This window comes from Mixophyes fleayi, chromosome 3 (assembly GCF_038048845.1).
Source record: "Mixophyes fleayi isolate aMixFle1 chromosome 3, aMixFle1.hap1, whole genome shotgun sequence".
Taxonomy (NCBI): domain Eukaryota; kingdom Metazoa; phylum Chordata; class Amphibia; order Anura; family Limnodynastidae; genus Mixophyes; species Mixophyes fleayi.
The window spans coordinates 277,611,538-277,629,931 of NC_134404.1; the positions used below are offsets into that span (position 1 = coordinate 277,611,538).

The following is an 18,394-nucleotide window of genomic DNA, read 5'->3' on the forward strand; positions in this document are numbered from 1 at the left end:
TTTAAGACTTTCTGTCTTTGTTCTAGCATTGGTTGGCTAAGGCTTTTACATCACTGCCTCACTCACATAAGTGAACTGGAAGCTATGATGGCAAGTGCTGCGGCACCTACGGCCAACCTGCTGCAGACTTGTGCTGCATTACTGATGTCTCCATACTGTGGTATGCATTCACCCAACATTGAGGCTGTGTTGGTTAAGATTGGACTTCAGTCTACCAGGATAGGTCTTCGACTCATTGACATCCTGCTTCGTAACTGTGCAGCGTCTGGCAGTGATCCAGCTGGTATGTCTCTAAACCCTGTTACATTGTGCACAAATACTTTTCCTTACTTAAATAGTATGTTATTTCACTTACAATTATTTTCTACAGATTTAAACAGCCCTCTTCTTTTTGGAAGACTCAATGGTCTGTCATCAGACTCCACGATCGATATCCTGTATCAGCTGGGGACCACTCAAGACCCTGGAACAAAGGATAGGTATGTACTTCCCTTCCAAATGTGTACTTGTAAATGACTGAAGTCCATTGTGTGTGTGGTTTAAAATGTGTTACCCATCAGAAGAGAATAAATGAATGTATCCACAATACTTTTTCTGAAATTTAATGTTTTTTATAAACTGTGTATCTTTACCATGAGATTATGCACTTATTACACAAGTGAAGTGAACCTGTAGATATACATGTAAACTGTGGACCCTGCAACCTTGAGGAAGGCACCCTGCACACTCACCTCCTTTGTTCTGCGTGTCCTCCCTGTGTTGTGCAGTGAAGGCCATGTCACACTCAAGTTGGATTCTTTCGGTCTGTCTTATTCTCTGTTTTATAACAAAGCAGTGGATGTCATAATGGGGGCCAAAACCCTAACCCCTGAGAAGCCACATTTACATGTAAAAAGTGCTGCGGATTAGCCACTGCTGCAGTACATTTATTAGGAATATTGTGGAAACAATGTTCGAATAAAAAAAAACTTAACCTTAATGGCTGTCTTGAAATTCAGGTGAAATGCCAAAATTATTTTATACATTATCCAGGGTCTTTTATATAATGCATACACTTCTGCATGCTAAGATTGCTTAAAGGGAGTTTTTTTGTCTTTTTTTTTTTTTTTCTCGTAAACTGTTTCTGATACGACTGTTTTTATAGCATCATTGTACATACACAAATCTCTGTATTATAATATTTGCTATGAATGGAAATGGCAAAAATATGAAATACTTTTAAGAACATGTAAAACACTTAGCAATGTGCTGTTTAATATTCAACTGCCAATGTATTGTCTCTCGCTTGGTAAACTGTAGAATACAGGCTCTGTTGAAGTGGGTGCGTGATTCTGCCAGAGTGGCTTCATTGAAAAGGAGCGGTCGTAGCAGCTTCAGTTCTCCGAATAGCTCGCCAAGAGAGTTTGGTCTTTTAATGCCATCTCCTTCTCATTTGCACTGCGTAGCAGCCATTTTGTGGCATAGCTATGAGCTTCCTGTGGAATATGACTTGCCTGGGTTGCTCAACAGAGATCTATTTGAGTAAGTACATAAAATTATTAAATACCGTTTTATTGACACAGCTGTTTTACCAATTCCGCATGGTTACGTTTTTGGAAATATTGTTTAGCTATATTTGGAATGCAAAATATTGATCATACTTTATTAATTTTTCACTTTGCTCTAAATTAGTATGTTTGGTATTTTTCCCCACATGTACTTTGTTGTGCAGGTGCTGTTTTAGAAAGTATTCTTTCATTGTGTGAGTAAGCACCTTAAGGGTCATATAGGAACCACTAAATCTGTGTGCCCTCAATGGTTCTATATGTGCATTTCAAGGTGCAATCACAACCCATGGGCTTTACAAACATCATGTAACAATCTGAAACTTTTACTAGTTCTCAGATTCTTCTAAAGCTGTGTAAGATAGACATTGGAAAAATGTCTGGTCAAAGTCCAGCCTACTTCCATGTTAGACCCCATCCCTTTTCCTTCTTTAAACCTTTTTGTTACTCTGTTAAAATACCACTTGGTATACACTCACTTATTTAATAACAATAGTGATATGATATCTGAGTTGTCTTTATTACATTTGCCATTCTACAGTATGGGTCGAAGTCCACCTAGACATTTACTTTCCAGCCAAAGAGCAATTAGAAGGTGAAAATTCTGTCCCATCATTAGTATTGTGGACAAGACCTGATTTCTGAAGATCCCTGAGGTGGCAAAAGACTGCACTTTCCTGTAAAGCAATGAGTGCACCAATAAAAGTGCCCTTTCTAAGCCTTTATTAAATAATCCCATCCACAAAAATGAAATTTAATTTGTTTAGTGTGCTTATGCTCCTAATCTGCTCTTGGAGAGGTGTTTTTAATCACCCAACTCTTCCCATTAGCTGGTGTAAACATTTGCACCCTTGCAGATGCTATCTTGATCCACAAATCAATGCGCTTTTGTAGTTTGTAAGAGCTTTTGCAATTTTGCTGTATACAAAATATGAATGTCCGAAGAGTTGTGTGTGTTTGTTTTTTAAACATTTGCTAAAATTATTTATATTGTGTGATCTACGATTTAATTGTATCTTTTATCTTCTAGGTCATTGTATAAATGGTCCATGTCCTTACCTTGCAACATGGTCTTAAAAAAGGCTGTTGACGGACTGCTATGCTCAATGTGTAACATTCACCCAAACTATTTTTCCCTTCTAATGGGCTGGATGGGAATTACCCCTCCACCAATACAGAGCCAGCATAGACTGTCCATCACAGACGACAGCAAAAAGCAAGACCTTAATGCTGCTTTGACGGATGACTCTAAAAACGCACAAGCACCTCTTGCACTAACGGAGTCACACCTCGCCACACTTGCTGCTTCGTCACAGTCTCCAGAAGCCATCAAGCAACTGTTGGACTCTGACTTACCCTCACTTCTTGTCAGAAGCTTGGTTAATTTTTGCTTCAGTCACATATCTAGTTCAGACTGTCCTACAACCTCTGCGGATGGCACACAGGAGAAACTCAGGCGGCAATACACATCTCAGCACTTTAGTAGGATGCCAGTTACGGCAGACTTGGTGGCACCAATACTCAGGTTTTTGACTGAAGTTGGCAACAGTCATGTTATGAAGGATTGGCTTGGAGGTTCAGAAGTTAACCCTCTATGGACAACACTTTTATTTTTACTTTGTCATTCTGGTGCCAGCTCAGCAGGTCACATAAATGGGTCGCAGCAGACCAATTCCAGGTGCACTTTACTGAGTTCCGCTACAGGAAATGGTCTTACCACTCAACAAAGAACTGCTGTGGAAAATGCAACAGTGGCCTTTTTCTTGCAGTGCATATCTTGTCATCCAAATAACCAGAGATTAATGGCACAGGTATGCTAACATAGTTGCAAGCTATTCTGAGGGGAAATCATTTTGCTGTAGCAAGGACTGTGAAAGTGTACTCTATTTTACTGGAGTGTTGTCTGAGGAAGGGAGATTTCAAGTGAACTTATCGCTATTGATTAACATTCTTATCTAATAGTTATATTTCTACTATATATATATATATATATATATATATATATATATATATATATATATATATATATATATGTATATATATATATATGTATGTATGTGTATATGTGTGTGTCACGGCCATCTTTTCCATTGGGCACGATTGGCAGCTGCTCAGGGGCCCCATAGGCACGGCTCTTAATGAGAATAAATAATCCTGCAAAAGAAAAAAACCTGCAACAAAAACTACAAGGGTCACTGAGCAAGTACATCTATCTATCTATCTATCTCTTTCTCTGTATATCTATATCTGTATCTGTATACATCTATATATCTATATCCAGGGGCCCCAGTGCACTGCTTTGCCTGGGTGCCCATAATGTTGTTAAGATGGCCCTGGTGTGTTTATAGACCGAGAGAGAGATATTATAGAGAGAGAGATAAACAAAAATATACATGAGGATGCACTCAATTTACAATAAGTAAATCGGAGCTTAAAAAACTGTGCATAGTCCATAATTCAAAAAACAGGATCCTTAGCTGTTCAAACGAACAGACCAGCAATAATAGGATTTAAACGGAAACAACAGAAAGATACTTAACAGTAGGATGCCCTGCACAATAATCTTTTCAGCTAGGTTGCTTTCATCAGGGGCTGATGAAAGCAACCAACAACTATCTATCCTCGCCCTCGCCCGTTTTTCTTGCCTCATTACCAAGACCCTTTTGTTCATGCCAGTGGTGAAGACCTATCATAATTTATTTATATAGGGCCAGCAAATTTCATAGGGCTTCTATTACAATTTAATAGAAGACCTATTTAGGAAGCGTTCTTATGGTTTTTTAAATATTTTCCCTGAGAATTTCACAAGAAACTATAAAGATAAGAAAGCTCATTTAATTTTTTAGGCAGATGAAGCAAGCAGTTCTTCAAATGTTCTATCTAGAACTTTTAGCAAGTACTATTTCATTAATCTCATAGATTTTCACTAAATTCTCAGTGTTTGTTTATACGGACTAGCTAACATGTTTTGCCCTTTGAGGGGTTGTTAGGACAGCGTGATCTGTTAGACAAGTGATGTAAGCAGTCTGTAGAATTCTCTGAATGACTTGTTTTGTTAGTTTCCCTACTGGGAGGAAAAATCTGCATAACAAGCAAGTAGTTCTTTCCTTTAATTTTCAGATCATTTAGGCTATAATTGTCAAACCGTTTCCAGGGACATTTTGGTGCTGTTCAGTGTTTCATAAGGACTGGTACTGATTTTTGCCCCCAACATGTAAAACTAGAATAGTAGTACAGTGCAGGTGATCTCATAATTGAGGACAAATCTTACATTTTGGTTGCTGTACTGGGCACTTAGTCCTAGCTGGTAGCTATGATTCAGGTGAAGGGTGCACTTCAAATTAATGTTGCTTAGTAAATGATTGTATATTGGTGTATATGTACGACATTTCCTTTTACTTTGGCAGAACAAGCAATAGGTAACTAACTCATAATTCAGATGTTTAAGGATCCTTTTCTAGTGCATATAAAGCATTTTTAGCAGAATAAGCTTGTTTAATATTTGTTTTTGGGGTTTTTTTTTAAAAAAAAAATTTCTAATGTATTAAAATATATAAATAATCTAAAATTGGTTGACACACAAGTATTTGTGTAATTGTATTGGAAAGTGTAATGTGTGTTTTTATTAGCCCTTCATGGAAAAAGCACTTTAACTGTCAATTCAAGAGACCTTGGCCTTGTGTTTCCAGGTTCTCTGTGAGCTGTTCCAAACGTCTCCACAGCGCGGGAATCTCCCAGCCTCTGGCAATATTTCTGGCTTCATCCGAAGACTCTTCCTGCAGTTGATGTTGGAGGATGAGAAAGTAACAATGTTTCTTCAGTCTCCCTGCCCTGTAAGAATAATTTGTGTCATGATTTGACCTAAACTTTTGGACATATTGCTCCCATTTACCTTTTCGTCTAATAATCTTTATAGCTGTATTTTTTATTTTTGCCATTATAGCTACATGCAATTAGTAGATCAACATTACTAGAGTTCCTGATGCTACAATGTAATAATTTTAGGTGTCTGTCATATGAGTTGGGGACAGTGTTATATTTTTAAAGAACCAGTGTTTGAATAGGGGTAATCTGACTTTAGTTCCTTTTTAATAAAAAAAAATGGTAAACTACTAATCTTTGCTAGTTTTTGACACAATGCTTCTGTTTCAAAGTAGTACTAATGCAATATAAGGAGAATGCAAGAACATCATTTGAACAGTAGTAATGAATATTTGCTGCATTAGCTGCAGTTTTTTGCCCATATACGCCCATTTGTCTGTCTTATAATACTGGCATATACTTAACATCAGGTTTTTTGCCGATTATAAAACTGACATATGCCAACTTAATCTACAATCGGGTAGCATGTTCAAAAATGGATCAAATTTTTTTTATTTTTTTTTTTATTGATGGTCTTTCCTTTTCCACAAATGAACCAATAAATTGGTTGTTAATGTGGTATATTAAGTTTAACCTTTGCTTACAAATACTAGGAACATTAAAAATGATTTCACTAATAGTTTCTTTGTGCTGTCAGTAAAGTAATATATTTGCATTATCCACCCCTATGCACACTAAAGCTTGGGTACTCATTTAAAATCTGACAATGCAAGCAAGACATTTTGCCCACAAGTCTTATAGATTATGGGACCATACATCATCTTGTATTTCAAAGTAATGAAAGTAATTACTAGGGGTAGTCACTGCTGTAAATCTTTTTCTTTTTTTTTTTTTATTAAATTTGTAAAATATTTATTTGTATACAGGTAGAAGTTTCCAGACTTTGCCAAAACTCAAGATATTTAGTTGCATAGTTTTCTTATTTCTTCCAAGAAATGTGTTTATTGCCCTTTACTTATAAAGCCCTACATTCCTCTGCTGATGCCACTGACATCTACACACTGCAACTTGCATCATTATAAGACATTAAGACATGGGTGTTCTATCTTAACACAGATCTATGAACCTTAGATTTCTATACATCAGATGTGCGAGCAAGTTGACCTTTTATATATTTTAAATCTGTATTGTTGCAAACCATAACATTTCTAAACTGTTTCAATAGAAGTAAATGTTTGTACAAAAAATTGGATAACGTTTATAAATTCAATATGTTATCCAGCAGATGGCATAGGAGAATTACATTTTTAATGGAATGCCTGAATCTGTTAATGCCAGGCCAAATGGTCATACATTAACAATTAAAATAAACCCAGTTTTATTGCAGATTCTGAACCTGGGTAGAGGATACATTTTTGTTATCATTGTTAAACAAATTACCTTTCTGGCATGCAAAGCTTTTCTTTATATGGTTTATATTTGTTTAGTGTACAATACAGGCATCCTCTGTTCGTGTACATGTGTTTAATATTCAAAGCCCTTTTCACTTTAATCCTCTGGTCTTTTAAGGAAACAACACAGCAATTAATGTAGCCTCAACAGCGTTATGTCTTAAGTGTTTCAATACAATGCACAGTCTAAACATGAGACGAAAGAATGACCCATCTACATGTGGGAGGCGTACCCTTAGCCTGGTATCTCCTATAACAGTCAGGATTACATTGGAACCAGCACTACACACTTTTCTCCAGTGTTCAGTTTTAGATGGGGTTTTGACATTCCTTGATGAGCTCCAGTTTGTGACTAAAAATATAAATACAGAATATTTGAGAAATCTAAATGGAATGAGCTCAGTTTGTCACACTTGTAATGTAAATATACGAATTGCATTGCTCCGGGGAATTGCTGTCTGGAGATTGTTTTGTGTGGTGTACCTTAGTATTTGTATTTATAGCTTATACCATTTCTGTATATTTAAAAAGTTATATCACTCCAATATTACAACAAACATTCAGACACATTTCCCATAACAAATAACTGTCTGTCTACAGTTCTGTCTGTTTATTGCTAATCCCAACAAATTCCTAAATGTGTTAAGGAAATTAGATTTCAAACTAGAGAGCATGCTAAACCTGGTTCCCGTTTGCAGCAATAGAAACACCCCTGCAGCGCTAATAAGTTATGGAATCTATAGAACACACACAATATAATACGATATATAAATTATAAACTCTTGGCCACCAAATTAATGAAATAATCTGTTTAATCACTAATACAAATATGAAACCATAACCTTTCATCAGTTAAAATATAAGAACTCTATCAAGTTATATTCACATATAAAAATATGTATAAATAATGTAAACTAACATTTTCTGCAGCTATTTGTTTAGCAGTTTTGATCACAGTAAAGATAGCTCTTGGTGAGCAATCTATATAGAAATATTCAATCAACAGTCTTTTAATCCAGTATCTGTAGTATATTACTTGTAATTTACACATGTAGTTTCTTTTTATTTATTTTTTTATAGCTTCATAAGTAGTGGCATACACAAAATAAGTATGGGTATAAGATTGCTCTATTGAGAGGAAAGACAAATAATGAACATAATTTTCCCTTGCAGTTGTATAAAGGCAGAATCAATGCTACAAGTCACATCATCCAGCATCCAATGTACGGAGCAGGGCACAAATTTCGCACTCTGCACTTGCCTATCTCCACCACGCTGGCAGAGCTTCTTGACCGGGTCTCAGGCAAGCTATAGATCTATTTTTCTACCTTTATTGTCCTTTAGATTATTTAATGTTGTGATTTGCTAGATGATATTTAGTAGATTCACACCTCTTGCAGTCTGATAGCATTATTTGTTTTATAGGAGAAATGTATTAAAGTGTAAGATAACATGGGAAATTTGGATGTTAATAATAAACTTAAATCCAAAATGTTCAACTTTTTAAATTTTCTTTGATTTGACATTTTGATTTTTCTCAGTCAATTTTGCATGAAATATGCGATATTCAAACCATATTTCTTAGATTTACAGTGGAATCAAATCAGTGGTTACCATGAGGACTCTGCCAAAGCCTCCCATACTATCATCACAGCACTAATACATTAAACTCTCAACTACCCATTGTTCAGATTGGGTCCATGGTTATGGTGATTTATTTTATTTTATTAAAGCATAGTTCTTTGTATTTAAACAACATATATGAAAATATGCAAGTGGCTATGGCATTTTGTCAGTGTCATTTGTTAAACAATTAATAAAATCACGTTGTTAGTAAATTATAAACCAAAAAAGTTTACCGCACCCATTTTATGGACATGCTAATGCTGCTGAATTGCATTGCAAAACACAGACAAGGAATAATAAACATATGTGTTCAATATATTGTGTGCATCTGTATATATATGGGATATATATGTATACATTTTATCTTTATATTTCTCATTAGTATCTTTGTTTAACCTTGGCTTAAGGTTAATTTCTGGTAATGAAAGCACATACCTGCCCCCTTCTGTTTGTCAAACTGTTGCCTGGCTACTGAAGTTGATTTTTCTACAAAAGATAATCAAGCCAACCAGCTCTTAAAGTGAGCAGGATTGGCTATTTCTGTCAATTGTCAGGGTTCTTATTTGCAAAATAAACTTTACAGCATTTTTAATTGTGTTGAAGTTGGAGTTCATTTAGCTTTTTTACAATAAAATGAGTTGCTTGGAGTCTGACCTCCTACCCTTAACTCGCGAGACTGTTGTACATTTTACAATAAACAGTCATTATTGGCATCTCCATATATTGAGTGCCGTGGACCTCTTTTGAATTGTATCATTCATGTGCAGTTGAGAACAAGCTTTTTACCTAGTACAAAACAGCATGGCCGAGGAAGTCGCTTTGTGCAGGCTAAACTTTCAGTGTTATCATTTTGACTCTTTTAGAAAGCAAGTGAACTTTAAGAGCTGAGAGATTGGTGCATCTACTGACTTCTATTGATACACAGAAATTACACAGATTTCCACATATTTGTTGTTTAAAAAGACAGTGTAGCACTTTTAGCAAAAAGCCTAAAGATTTGCCGCCACTTTGTGCCCGCTCATACTGTATCTATGTAGGTTATGCCTCATCTCCCTGAAAAACATATACAGAACCACTTTATAGTTTTCAACATGAGCATCATTTTAAACCTTATCTATCAAAGTGTTTTATACCAATAATATGGACAACTCTAATTTTAAAATACTTGTGTAAACATGATGTAGACGAAATAAGACTTTTAGAGGTTAGTGAATGTTATATTTCTTCTGGTTAGAGAAGGAAAGCTAAAGAAAAAGTGGAAATTCTATGGGGGAATTTAATTGGCCACGTTACTGCCTAAATTACCGCGGCCAATTGCGACCATTGGTACGGTGATTTCAACACTGGAGGGAGCCGCAAGCAGAAATCCAGGTTAAAATTACTGTATTAATGGTAATGGTGCGCTGGCGGTGTTGCTTTTGACATTAATGTGCCCACTTTAATTCCCCCCTAAATGTTTACAGTTGTAGGGTTCTTCTATAAACCCTGCTATACCATTGGTAAAGAGGACTTCCAGCAATTTATTATATTGTGGAATATGATCTGCTGTTTTTTAGAATTAAAAGGGATGTAGTCTGCGCTTCCTATAGTAATAGAGGTAGGCTGCCTAGAGGATATGTGGGGGGTTGGTTTCAACCCTCCAAAATGGAAATAATAATAAAGAAGAATTCCTAAGGTGCCAAAAGTCAAGTGTAAATAGTATACAGACACCGATAATGTTAGAGGTTGTGTATTAAACCAAACATCATATTAAAATCAGTGCACTGATAATGTTCATCATTGGATTAAAGATACATCCAAACATAAAGTCCTGGAAAAACAGAACTCACAATAATGGTACAAGATTGATAAACAGACTTAATATATAATTCAAAGCAAAGTCCTTGGTTGCAGAATAACGTCCAATATAGGTAGTACTAAGCAATGTAGTCCGCAAATAAAGTACAATGGTGACAACAGCTTACACCAGTAGCAAAGGGATGAGCTCCGTCTTCTAGGAGTGCCATCCTATACTGATAGCTGCCTAATGGATATATAGCTGGATCGAGAAAGTCTTTCTGCGTACGTAGATGCAGGGCTATAGCCTGGTTCGGTAGTCCTAAAGCTGTGTTCTCTAAACAGCCAATCACCTCTCACTCCTGCATGCAAGAATTATCACATGCCGCTAACCTAATTCCTTGCAATGCCCCAATCGGACTTCCACAACCTTCAAATCTTTCATCACTATCTGAATCCCGTCTCTTTATTAGAGTTTATTCTACTCTCACTTTTACTAACCACATTAAAGCATCCTCACAGTTTTCCCAATCTCCACGCAAGTGTATTTATTTTGTCTACTTTTTATGCCACTGTGTGGACCACTGTGGTGCATTACAAAGCAGCGATGATAATGACATTTATCAGGTTCACTCGCACGCAATATTCCTTCTATTAATATGGATAGTAAGTGCAATGTTTATGTTTCATGTACTATATTGCTAAATATGCATAAATCTCAATTACGATGTCCTCTGGGAGATATAGAACACAGAATTAAATAAATCCTTTGGGAGCCATTATTCATAAAAGTTAATCATGTGAAAGTGGAGTATGTAGGCTTAGTTTTAGCCCTACTGTTTCAGACGTTCACTAATCGTTTTTTTGGCACTGAGCTTCATGAATCCATCCATCCTTTTGCTTATATATATATATATATATATATATATATATATATATATATATATATATATTATATTATATTATATTATATTATATTATATTATATTATATTAGTACGTTACATTTTTGTATGCATGAACAGGTCAATCTATCTCTAAATTTCCCAAATCTTAACCCCACTTATATATGTAGATGGGATAAATATCAATTTAAATCATCTGCTGGTTTGTGCTATGAGTAGCATCCTTCATGCGCAAAGTGAGGTCCTGTTATAAATGCACTTTTGTGGTTCAGACAGAAAACACCACTTTCTGGACATCTCCATTTTATGAAATGCTCAATATTTATAAATCGCTGTTTAACAAGTGGATTCCACTTATGATGTACTAATGATTTGCAGAAACGCTGTGGCTTAAATATTTGAAAAGCCATGTAGCCTTAGTACATTCAGTAGAATTATGTAGATGCATCCGTCTATTCCTTGGCTCATAACTAAAACATTTAAAAATAAAAAAATCAAGCTAGGCCATACATTTTTTTTTAATTATTTTAATCCTTGACCCAACATTAAAAAAAGGGAATCATTTTGGGTCCTTTTCTTTTTTTTTTTTTAAATTCAGATGCCATTTTTTATTGGATGATTTTGAAATCATTGTTATTTTGTATGCTGCTTTTTGGTGGAAACAAAGCTGATTGTAGAACTGTTGAAGTGTTTCCCATAAATGGGCAGATATGGCAGCTCAACCTTTTGTATAAAGCGACCAGATCAGTATCTGATTTGGTCCCACATGTATGGCCATAAATCTAGCCAGATATCAGTGAGATTCTGGCAGGATAGATGGTCTTTTTGGACGTATACTCTGACACTTTGTGGCCAGTTAAGAGTAGAAACTCCCTGCCACATTGTGCCCCTTCCCCTGGTTGCATTATAATACATATGGAGTCAAGGTGAGACACAAGGTTTATACTTGTGTCCAGGAGAATCCAGCTTTTTTTTTTCAACCAAAAGGCGGTAGAGAAAGAAATGAATAACAATAATTTCGAAGTTGTCATGTCAATAGAAGAATATGCAGTTCTCCTTTAAATTTAACCAGGTAATGCCTATTTACCTTACCCTGTATATATGCATAAAGTGTGCATGGCTTTTTATGCAGACTGTCTATACCTAGATGAAAAGAAAGAATGTCAAATGTATATCTAGACACAAATTCAAGTCACATACAGTGGTGTTTGGGGAGTGGTGTGTTGTGATTAGATGACAGATTTTAAAAAAAAAATCTTACCGTTATATTAATGTCTTGACATATATGAACCCAGTTTGAACCTCATTGTATGTTGGTCTTATGACCTTGATTAAGTCATTTTGTTTTCTTGTGCCTTAGGCAGTAAAATTGAATTTGAAAGCTGGGATTCACAAAGTAAGTGATTTGAAACAAAGCTTTCCATAAAATGTCACTGGCAGTAGCCAATAGTAAATTTAAACATATAACCTAAATGATCTTGGTCCCAGTTTTAGAATGCACCATTTGGTGCTTAGATGTATTCCTCCATGCACAGTAGAGGTGTCTGTTTAATGTTTCTTTGTTTTCCCTACTGTATTTGTATCAAGTCACACAGCTCTCGCGCCGACCTACAGATTGGCAAAGTGAATTCTTTTGGTCATTTTTTTTCATGTCATTCTTGTCTAACGATGGACAATTAAAGGGATGAAAGTCAAGTGTTTTGAATTTGTTATTGCATTATACAAGAAATGGAAATGCAATCAGAAATAGCTGCATTTGACCTCTGAGTCATGTCCATGAAAATGTTGCAGATAAAACAAGTGCTATTTAGTGAGTAAAAAAGCATGATTATTAGCCCAAAATATATAAAATGTTTCCAAAGTCAAGGACGATGCGTTCGTAGACAAGGGCTCCGTGTGTGTATATCAGTGATAGATTTAGCATCTGTGAGGTACATTGATATTGCAAGCAATCATTCTTGCATTGATAAATAGTTCTCCTTTTTAAGACCTTGAATAACTAATTTTTTCCTTTCTTGCTGTTATTGCTATGTCTGCTTTGTAAATTGCTGCTTTTTATTTGCAACCCTCAGCACTAAAACTTCATAGAAGAGGAGTAGACATTGGGTACTCCAGCTGACCGTTAAGGGAGATACTGCTAGTTCTGTTTCTTTTTTGGCACATTTAGATTTGTTCTACTCCTAGTACATTTTAACGATAAGCATATAACTGACATATATAAAGTTGAAATGATTAAAAACCAGATTACTAACTAAGATATTTTGTAAATGGTTTAAACTGTCAGTTGCTAAATGTAAATGACAATTTGCAAAATGTGACCAAGTATTCTTTTCCTTTTGCCCGATAAAAACATTTCCTTCATGCATTGCATATTGAGAATCCACTAACCCAAAGATTCAAGCTGAATTTAGTATGTAACTTTCACAAATGTATATATTTTTCAATAAGCTTGCAAAATCTATCCGAAAACTAAAATATTATTTATAAGTAATGTTTTATATTTTAAATATTCTGTAAAACTGTCTTTCCTATGTCTGCACATGTTCCTTTATTAAAGTGCTCCACTGTTGCCTACACACAGAGGCAGCCATTGTCTGTGCTGAAAATGCATCTGTTTAATTAAGCCCTTTGAAATCACTGTGGCACTATTTCCAACTTGTTCTATTTAGATTTTCTATACCCACAACAACATTGTGTTCTTTTTATTTTATTACAGGTTTACATGACAAGAAAGTGTCCTGTTCATGTAGATAGTTTACACTCAACCTCTCCCAAGTTTACAGCCAAAATAAATTATCCTCATTTTCAAGCCCAAGACAGTTTAATATATAGATTGTTAGGTTTTTTAGTTTGATTTTATTAATTTTTAAGGCACTTGTTAGGGTTAAAAAAAAGAAGGCAGAAGGGAAACGCAAAAATAGAATTTGGGATATGAGTGCAAAGGGCTAATAGCAGATTTCTTTATCAATTAAGAGAAAATGTAATACCAGTATACAAAAAAGTACATCAGTATCCATGGTACATTAGACTCGTTTGTCTCTCTCTGCCATTAGAGTTCTTGGGAGTGCCAACAACACATTTATGATCTGAGCTCCTTGTGTCTCATCAATGGCACCTCATGCTTCATTGATGGCACTGCTTTCTAGTGACATGATAGGATGCTGTTAATACTGGCTCAGCTCGTAAATTGGCCGCTTCCACTTTGCATATGGGGTGTGTACAGGTACACACAAGGATGAGTGGATGTAGCCACAGTGCTTGCTTAGCCAAGGTATGATTTTATATATCCTACACTGTATCTAATAGTACACACACAGTCACATGAATAAATTCTAAAAACTTTGCTTTACTATCCCTGGGGCTGTTTAAATAAAGCAATATTATTTTTTCATTAACAAGTAGCAAAATTTTTTTTTTAAATATGTATGTATTTTTATTTATTTTTTTACACACTTTGCTCTGTCATGTAGGTTCCATAGCATTTCATACAGTCATTAAAATTTATTGTCTACTTTTAAATGATGCCACGTTTTTATGCTGCTGTATATGAATAGTTTTAATCCCAAACCAACCTTGTCCTTGAAAATACAGCAAATAATACCAGAAATCTATTCTTCAACAAACTGAAACAAATGGAGAGGCGTCATAACAAAACATTGAATATAATATTTTCAAAAATTTTAATGTAATATATTGCAGCAATCTGTTCTATAATATATTAATTCTTTAAAGCTGCATTCCTGGGTAGGGTTCCAATAATCACCCTACTCACTACTCCCTCACTGGAGCCCTTTGGGCCCTTCTATCTAGGCCACTGTTGGCTAACCTGTGACACTCCAGGTGTTGTGAAACTCCAAGTCCCAGCATGCTTTGCCAATATAAAGCAGTTTATTGCTTGAAGGGTATGCTGGGACTTGTAGTTTCACAACACCTGGAGTGTCACAGGTTAGCCAACACTGATCTAGGCATTTTTCCTGTGGTTCCATCATTTATCTCTGAGCCCTGATAAAAAGCAGGTTTTGTCAGACACTGTGGAGAGGGTGTAGCTGCAAGGACTGATAGAATGCTGCAAGCTGTCATTCTCTTATTGGTTTGTGCAGCCATAACCACTTTGAAGAGTCATTTTGTAAATGCAAACAAGCTGCACTCCCCCAGCTGTGGGGCAGCAAAACTTGTTTAACTAATGCTGCCAACATCTAAATTAGTGTTTTCTATCTTGATCATTAATGGTATTAAAAGTGACACTAAATGTGTTTTTATAGTGTAAACTTTACAAAGTTTTAGTAAGGAATGAGAAGTGTGTGCTGTACTTGCCGTTTCAGGCAGAAAAGAAAGGCGCCACACTCCCATGGGATGCACACGGTAACCTTTCTTTCTTGTCTTATAGACACACCAAGTATAACTGCTAAGTTAATAAGTGAGCAAAAAGATGACAAAGAGAAGAAAAACCATGAGGAGAAAGAAAAGGTGAAAGCAGAAAATGGATTTCAGGATAATTACAGTGTGGTTGTTGCTTCAGGTAAACTTGTGTATCTTTTTGTTTTAGTTTCCACAGATTCAAAATGTAACGTAGCTGCGTTCCTTCTCTGTTTTCTGAAGATGTTAATTAAGCTCAGTGGGTGTGACCATTGATATAGACAGGCATTGCTCTTGCCAGTTTGACAAAAAGTTTCATGCCTCTTCGCATAATCCAACCAAACAGGGTTGCAATTTTCAATCTAACTTTAGTAGGAATTTTTCTAGGACTGGCCCAGCAGGCGATTGCACTGTGAGCTTCCAACAGTTAATCTATGCCTCTTAGCACATGCTTTAATCATTATTGGTTATCACTATGGGTTTTTGGGTCAAACACATTTTGCCCAGTTGCATGATGCGTTCTGCATCTCCTTTCCCAGTGTTGAACAGACAGCGGTGTCCTGCAGAGTAATCACGGCAATGCCTGTTTCAGCTCCTGATGTCTTGTGTGATGTTTATCTCAGCATTGTGATCTTAATACAGTTATGTAAACACAGGGCATTGGAGTTGTACTATTATAAACTTCACCCATGTGACAACATAGCCATGTGCATAAACAGTATATCAATCTTTCATAGCCAGATGCTGTCCCAACTTCAGCAATCAACATTGAGTCATGCCAAAACTACATATGGTATAGGATGTAAATTATAACAAACTGAAGGAGTGTGTGTTGGTGCATTACTAGTGTAAAGAATATTTCAAATCTAAAAATACCCTAATAAGTTTGGATTTTAGTAATTTTGGTTTAAAAATCAAAATAAGTTATTTTATTGATGTACATTGATTAGTGGATAAAGCTATCAATTCTTTTCTATAAATACACAAGTACTAAGCCCCAGGAGTGCCTCCTAGAAAAGTAGTTTTCTTTCTTCCCCTTTTTAGTGACTTGGTTCATTAACTACTTGGAGAGCACCCTGAGACTAATAAATAACCTTAATTTGAGGTAAATAAGTGATAATTAAGGGCTTTGAATTTAAATGTATTAAATTATATAATTCTGGTGCAGGGGTTTCTTTGAACTATAAATAATTGTAGTTTTTTTTTGCCAGTGAAACCTACTAAATATTCACACACATATTGGTGATCTATACAATGATTCTGCACTGCTGAGTGCAGTAATTGCAGGCACTCTCTCTGTAAGTGGCCGTTCTTGATAAAGGCAAGAGTAGGTAGCCTCGATAAAATTGCCCTTTGCCGAACCTCCACTGAATATTTTAAACTAACTTTCCTATAAATTAATTGCTTGCATGTATAATATGGTTGATATATCGGCTACGCAGGATGATAATTGAGTATTTGTGAAATAAATTATTTCTCTCTGTAGCTGCGTCAATTTATTTTCTAGTAAATCGTCTCAAATCCTTTACTAACTTGGCTGGCTGCACTTTATGGGAGCCCACAACTGCTTTCACTGAACCCATTTAGGTGACTGAGCAGGGTCAGATTCATTTCCTAGTTTAACGCCATGGCATCATTTCTATTTTGCTATGCCATTTTTTTATTTTTTTTTACTGGTATTTGGTTAACTTTGTATTATGAATAAAAATAAAAAATCACCTAGAATCTTGCAAAGCATGTTTACACAAAATGAAATCTGAGCTTACAGCTACTATGCTATTCCTAAGTGGGTGCTACACACGAGTTTTATGCGTTCACAGAAAAGTTAAGCCTCTTCCCAGAAATAACCTTTTATGTGTTATGCTTTTTTTTATTCCATTTGACCTTCTAGGTTTGAAATCTCAATCGAAACGTGCGGTGTCCTCTACACCACCTCGTCCTCCATCTAGACGCGGGAGAGTAATGACTGATAAAGTAGGAGGGTCATCATCGGGGATGGACTCTTCCAGCAAGACCATCAGCATTCCAGTCTTTCACCTTTCCCATAAATTATTACCAGGTAGGCTTATATCTTTATAGTAGATTTATCCAAGTAGAGCTTGTGGACTAAAGCATACAAGGTCTTAATAGGTAACACAGTGTGATGGTGTAGAACTTAAAAGCAGCTAAACTTATATTGCTTTTTAAGTAGCCCTGTCCACTCTTCATAAAATTAATTTTCATTTTTTTAAATTTGTCTTATATCTCTGTGGGGGGTATTCAATTGACCGAGTTGTTTGTTCTTTTTTTTTTCCCGTAGCGTTAAAGAAAAATAAATCACACGCGGGTTTTTAGCTGCTATAGCAACAGTTTTTAATTGACTCAGCGTTAAAAGTCATGCAATTCAATTGAAAAAGAGGGAACGCTGCTCCCGCGCGTTAATCATTGGTGTTTGCGCGTTTTTAGGGGAGTAAAGAGGAGTGTTTAACGTGGTCATGTATAACACAAAAAAGGATTTGCATACATTTTCATACGTGAGTTTGCATTACAAAACAATTCTATTTGATAATATCTACATTTCAGTACTTTCTTTAGCATATGTTTATTTCACTATTTTTTTTTACTATAGAATCATCTATACCATGTCAAAACACATTAATGCATACATATTTGTACCAAAAACATACATAAATATTTAGTGATTTTTATTTATTTTGAGGATTTTTTCATTATTTAGAAGAAAATCAACTTTTACATGTTATGCATTACTGATAAACATAGTATATCTTTTTTTATTATTATTATTACATGATTTCAAATAGTTTTCTTGGGTTTTTTATTTTTAGCACACCCCAGAGAGGTGTGAGATAAAACAGCACATTGGCCTGTTTAAGGCACCACATTAAAAAACAATTGAATAGCTTTTAACGCGGCGA

At 35.5% G+C, this 18,394-nt stretch overlaps 1 protein-coding gene across 8 annotated transcripts in view; it reads left to right on the forward strand.

The window, feature by feature from the left end:
- BIRC6 (baculoviral IAP repeat containing 6) overlaps positions 1–18,394 on the forward strand; it is a 265,056-nt gene that overhangs the window by 148,352 nt on the left and 98,310 nt on the right. For 6 of the 8 annotated variants that reach the window (XM_075203663.1, XM_075203660.1, XM_075203662.1 and 3 more), the window contains exons 52-60: positions 27–283; positions 371–479; positions 1,300–1,521; positions 2,575–3,355; positions 5,234–5,377; positions 7,991–8,120; positions 12,484–12,519; positions 15,511–15,642; positions 17,371–17,538. In XM_075203663.1, the coding sequence (XP_075059764.1) occupies positions 27–283; positions 371–479; positions 1,300–1,521; positions 2,575–3,355; positions 5,234–5,377; positions 7,991–8,120; positions 12,484–12,519; positions 15,511–15,642; positions 17,371–17,538 (1,979 nt within the window). The remainder of the gene's footprint in view (positions 1–26; positions 284–370; positions 480–1,299; positions 1,522–2,574; positions 3,356–5,233; positions 5,378–7,990; positions 8,121–12,483; positions 12,520–15,510; positions 15,643–17,370; positions 17,539–18,394) is intronic. The other 2 variants (XM_075203667.1, XM_075203665.1) reach the window with 1 other exon arrangement.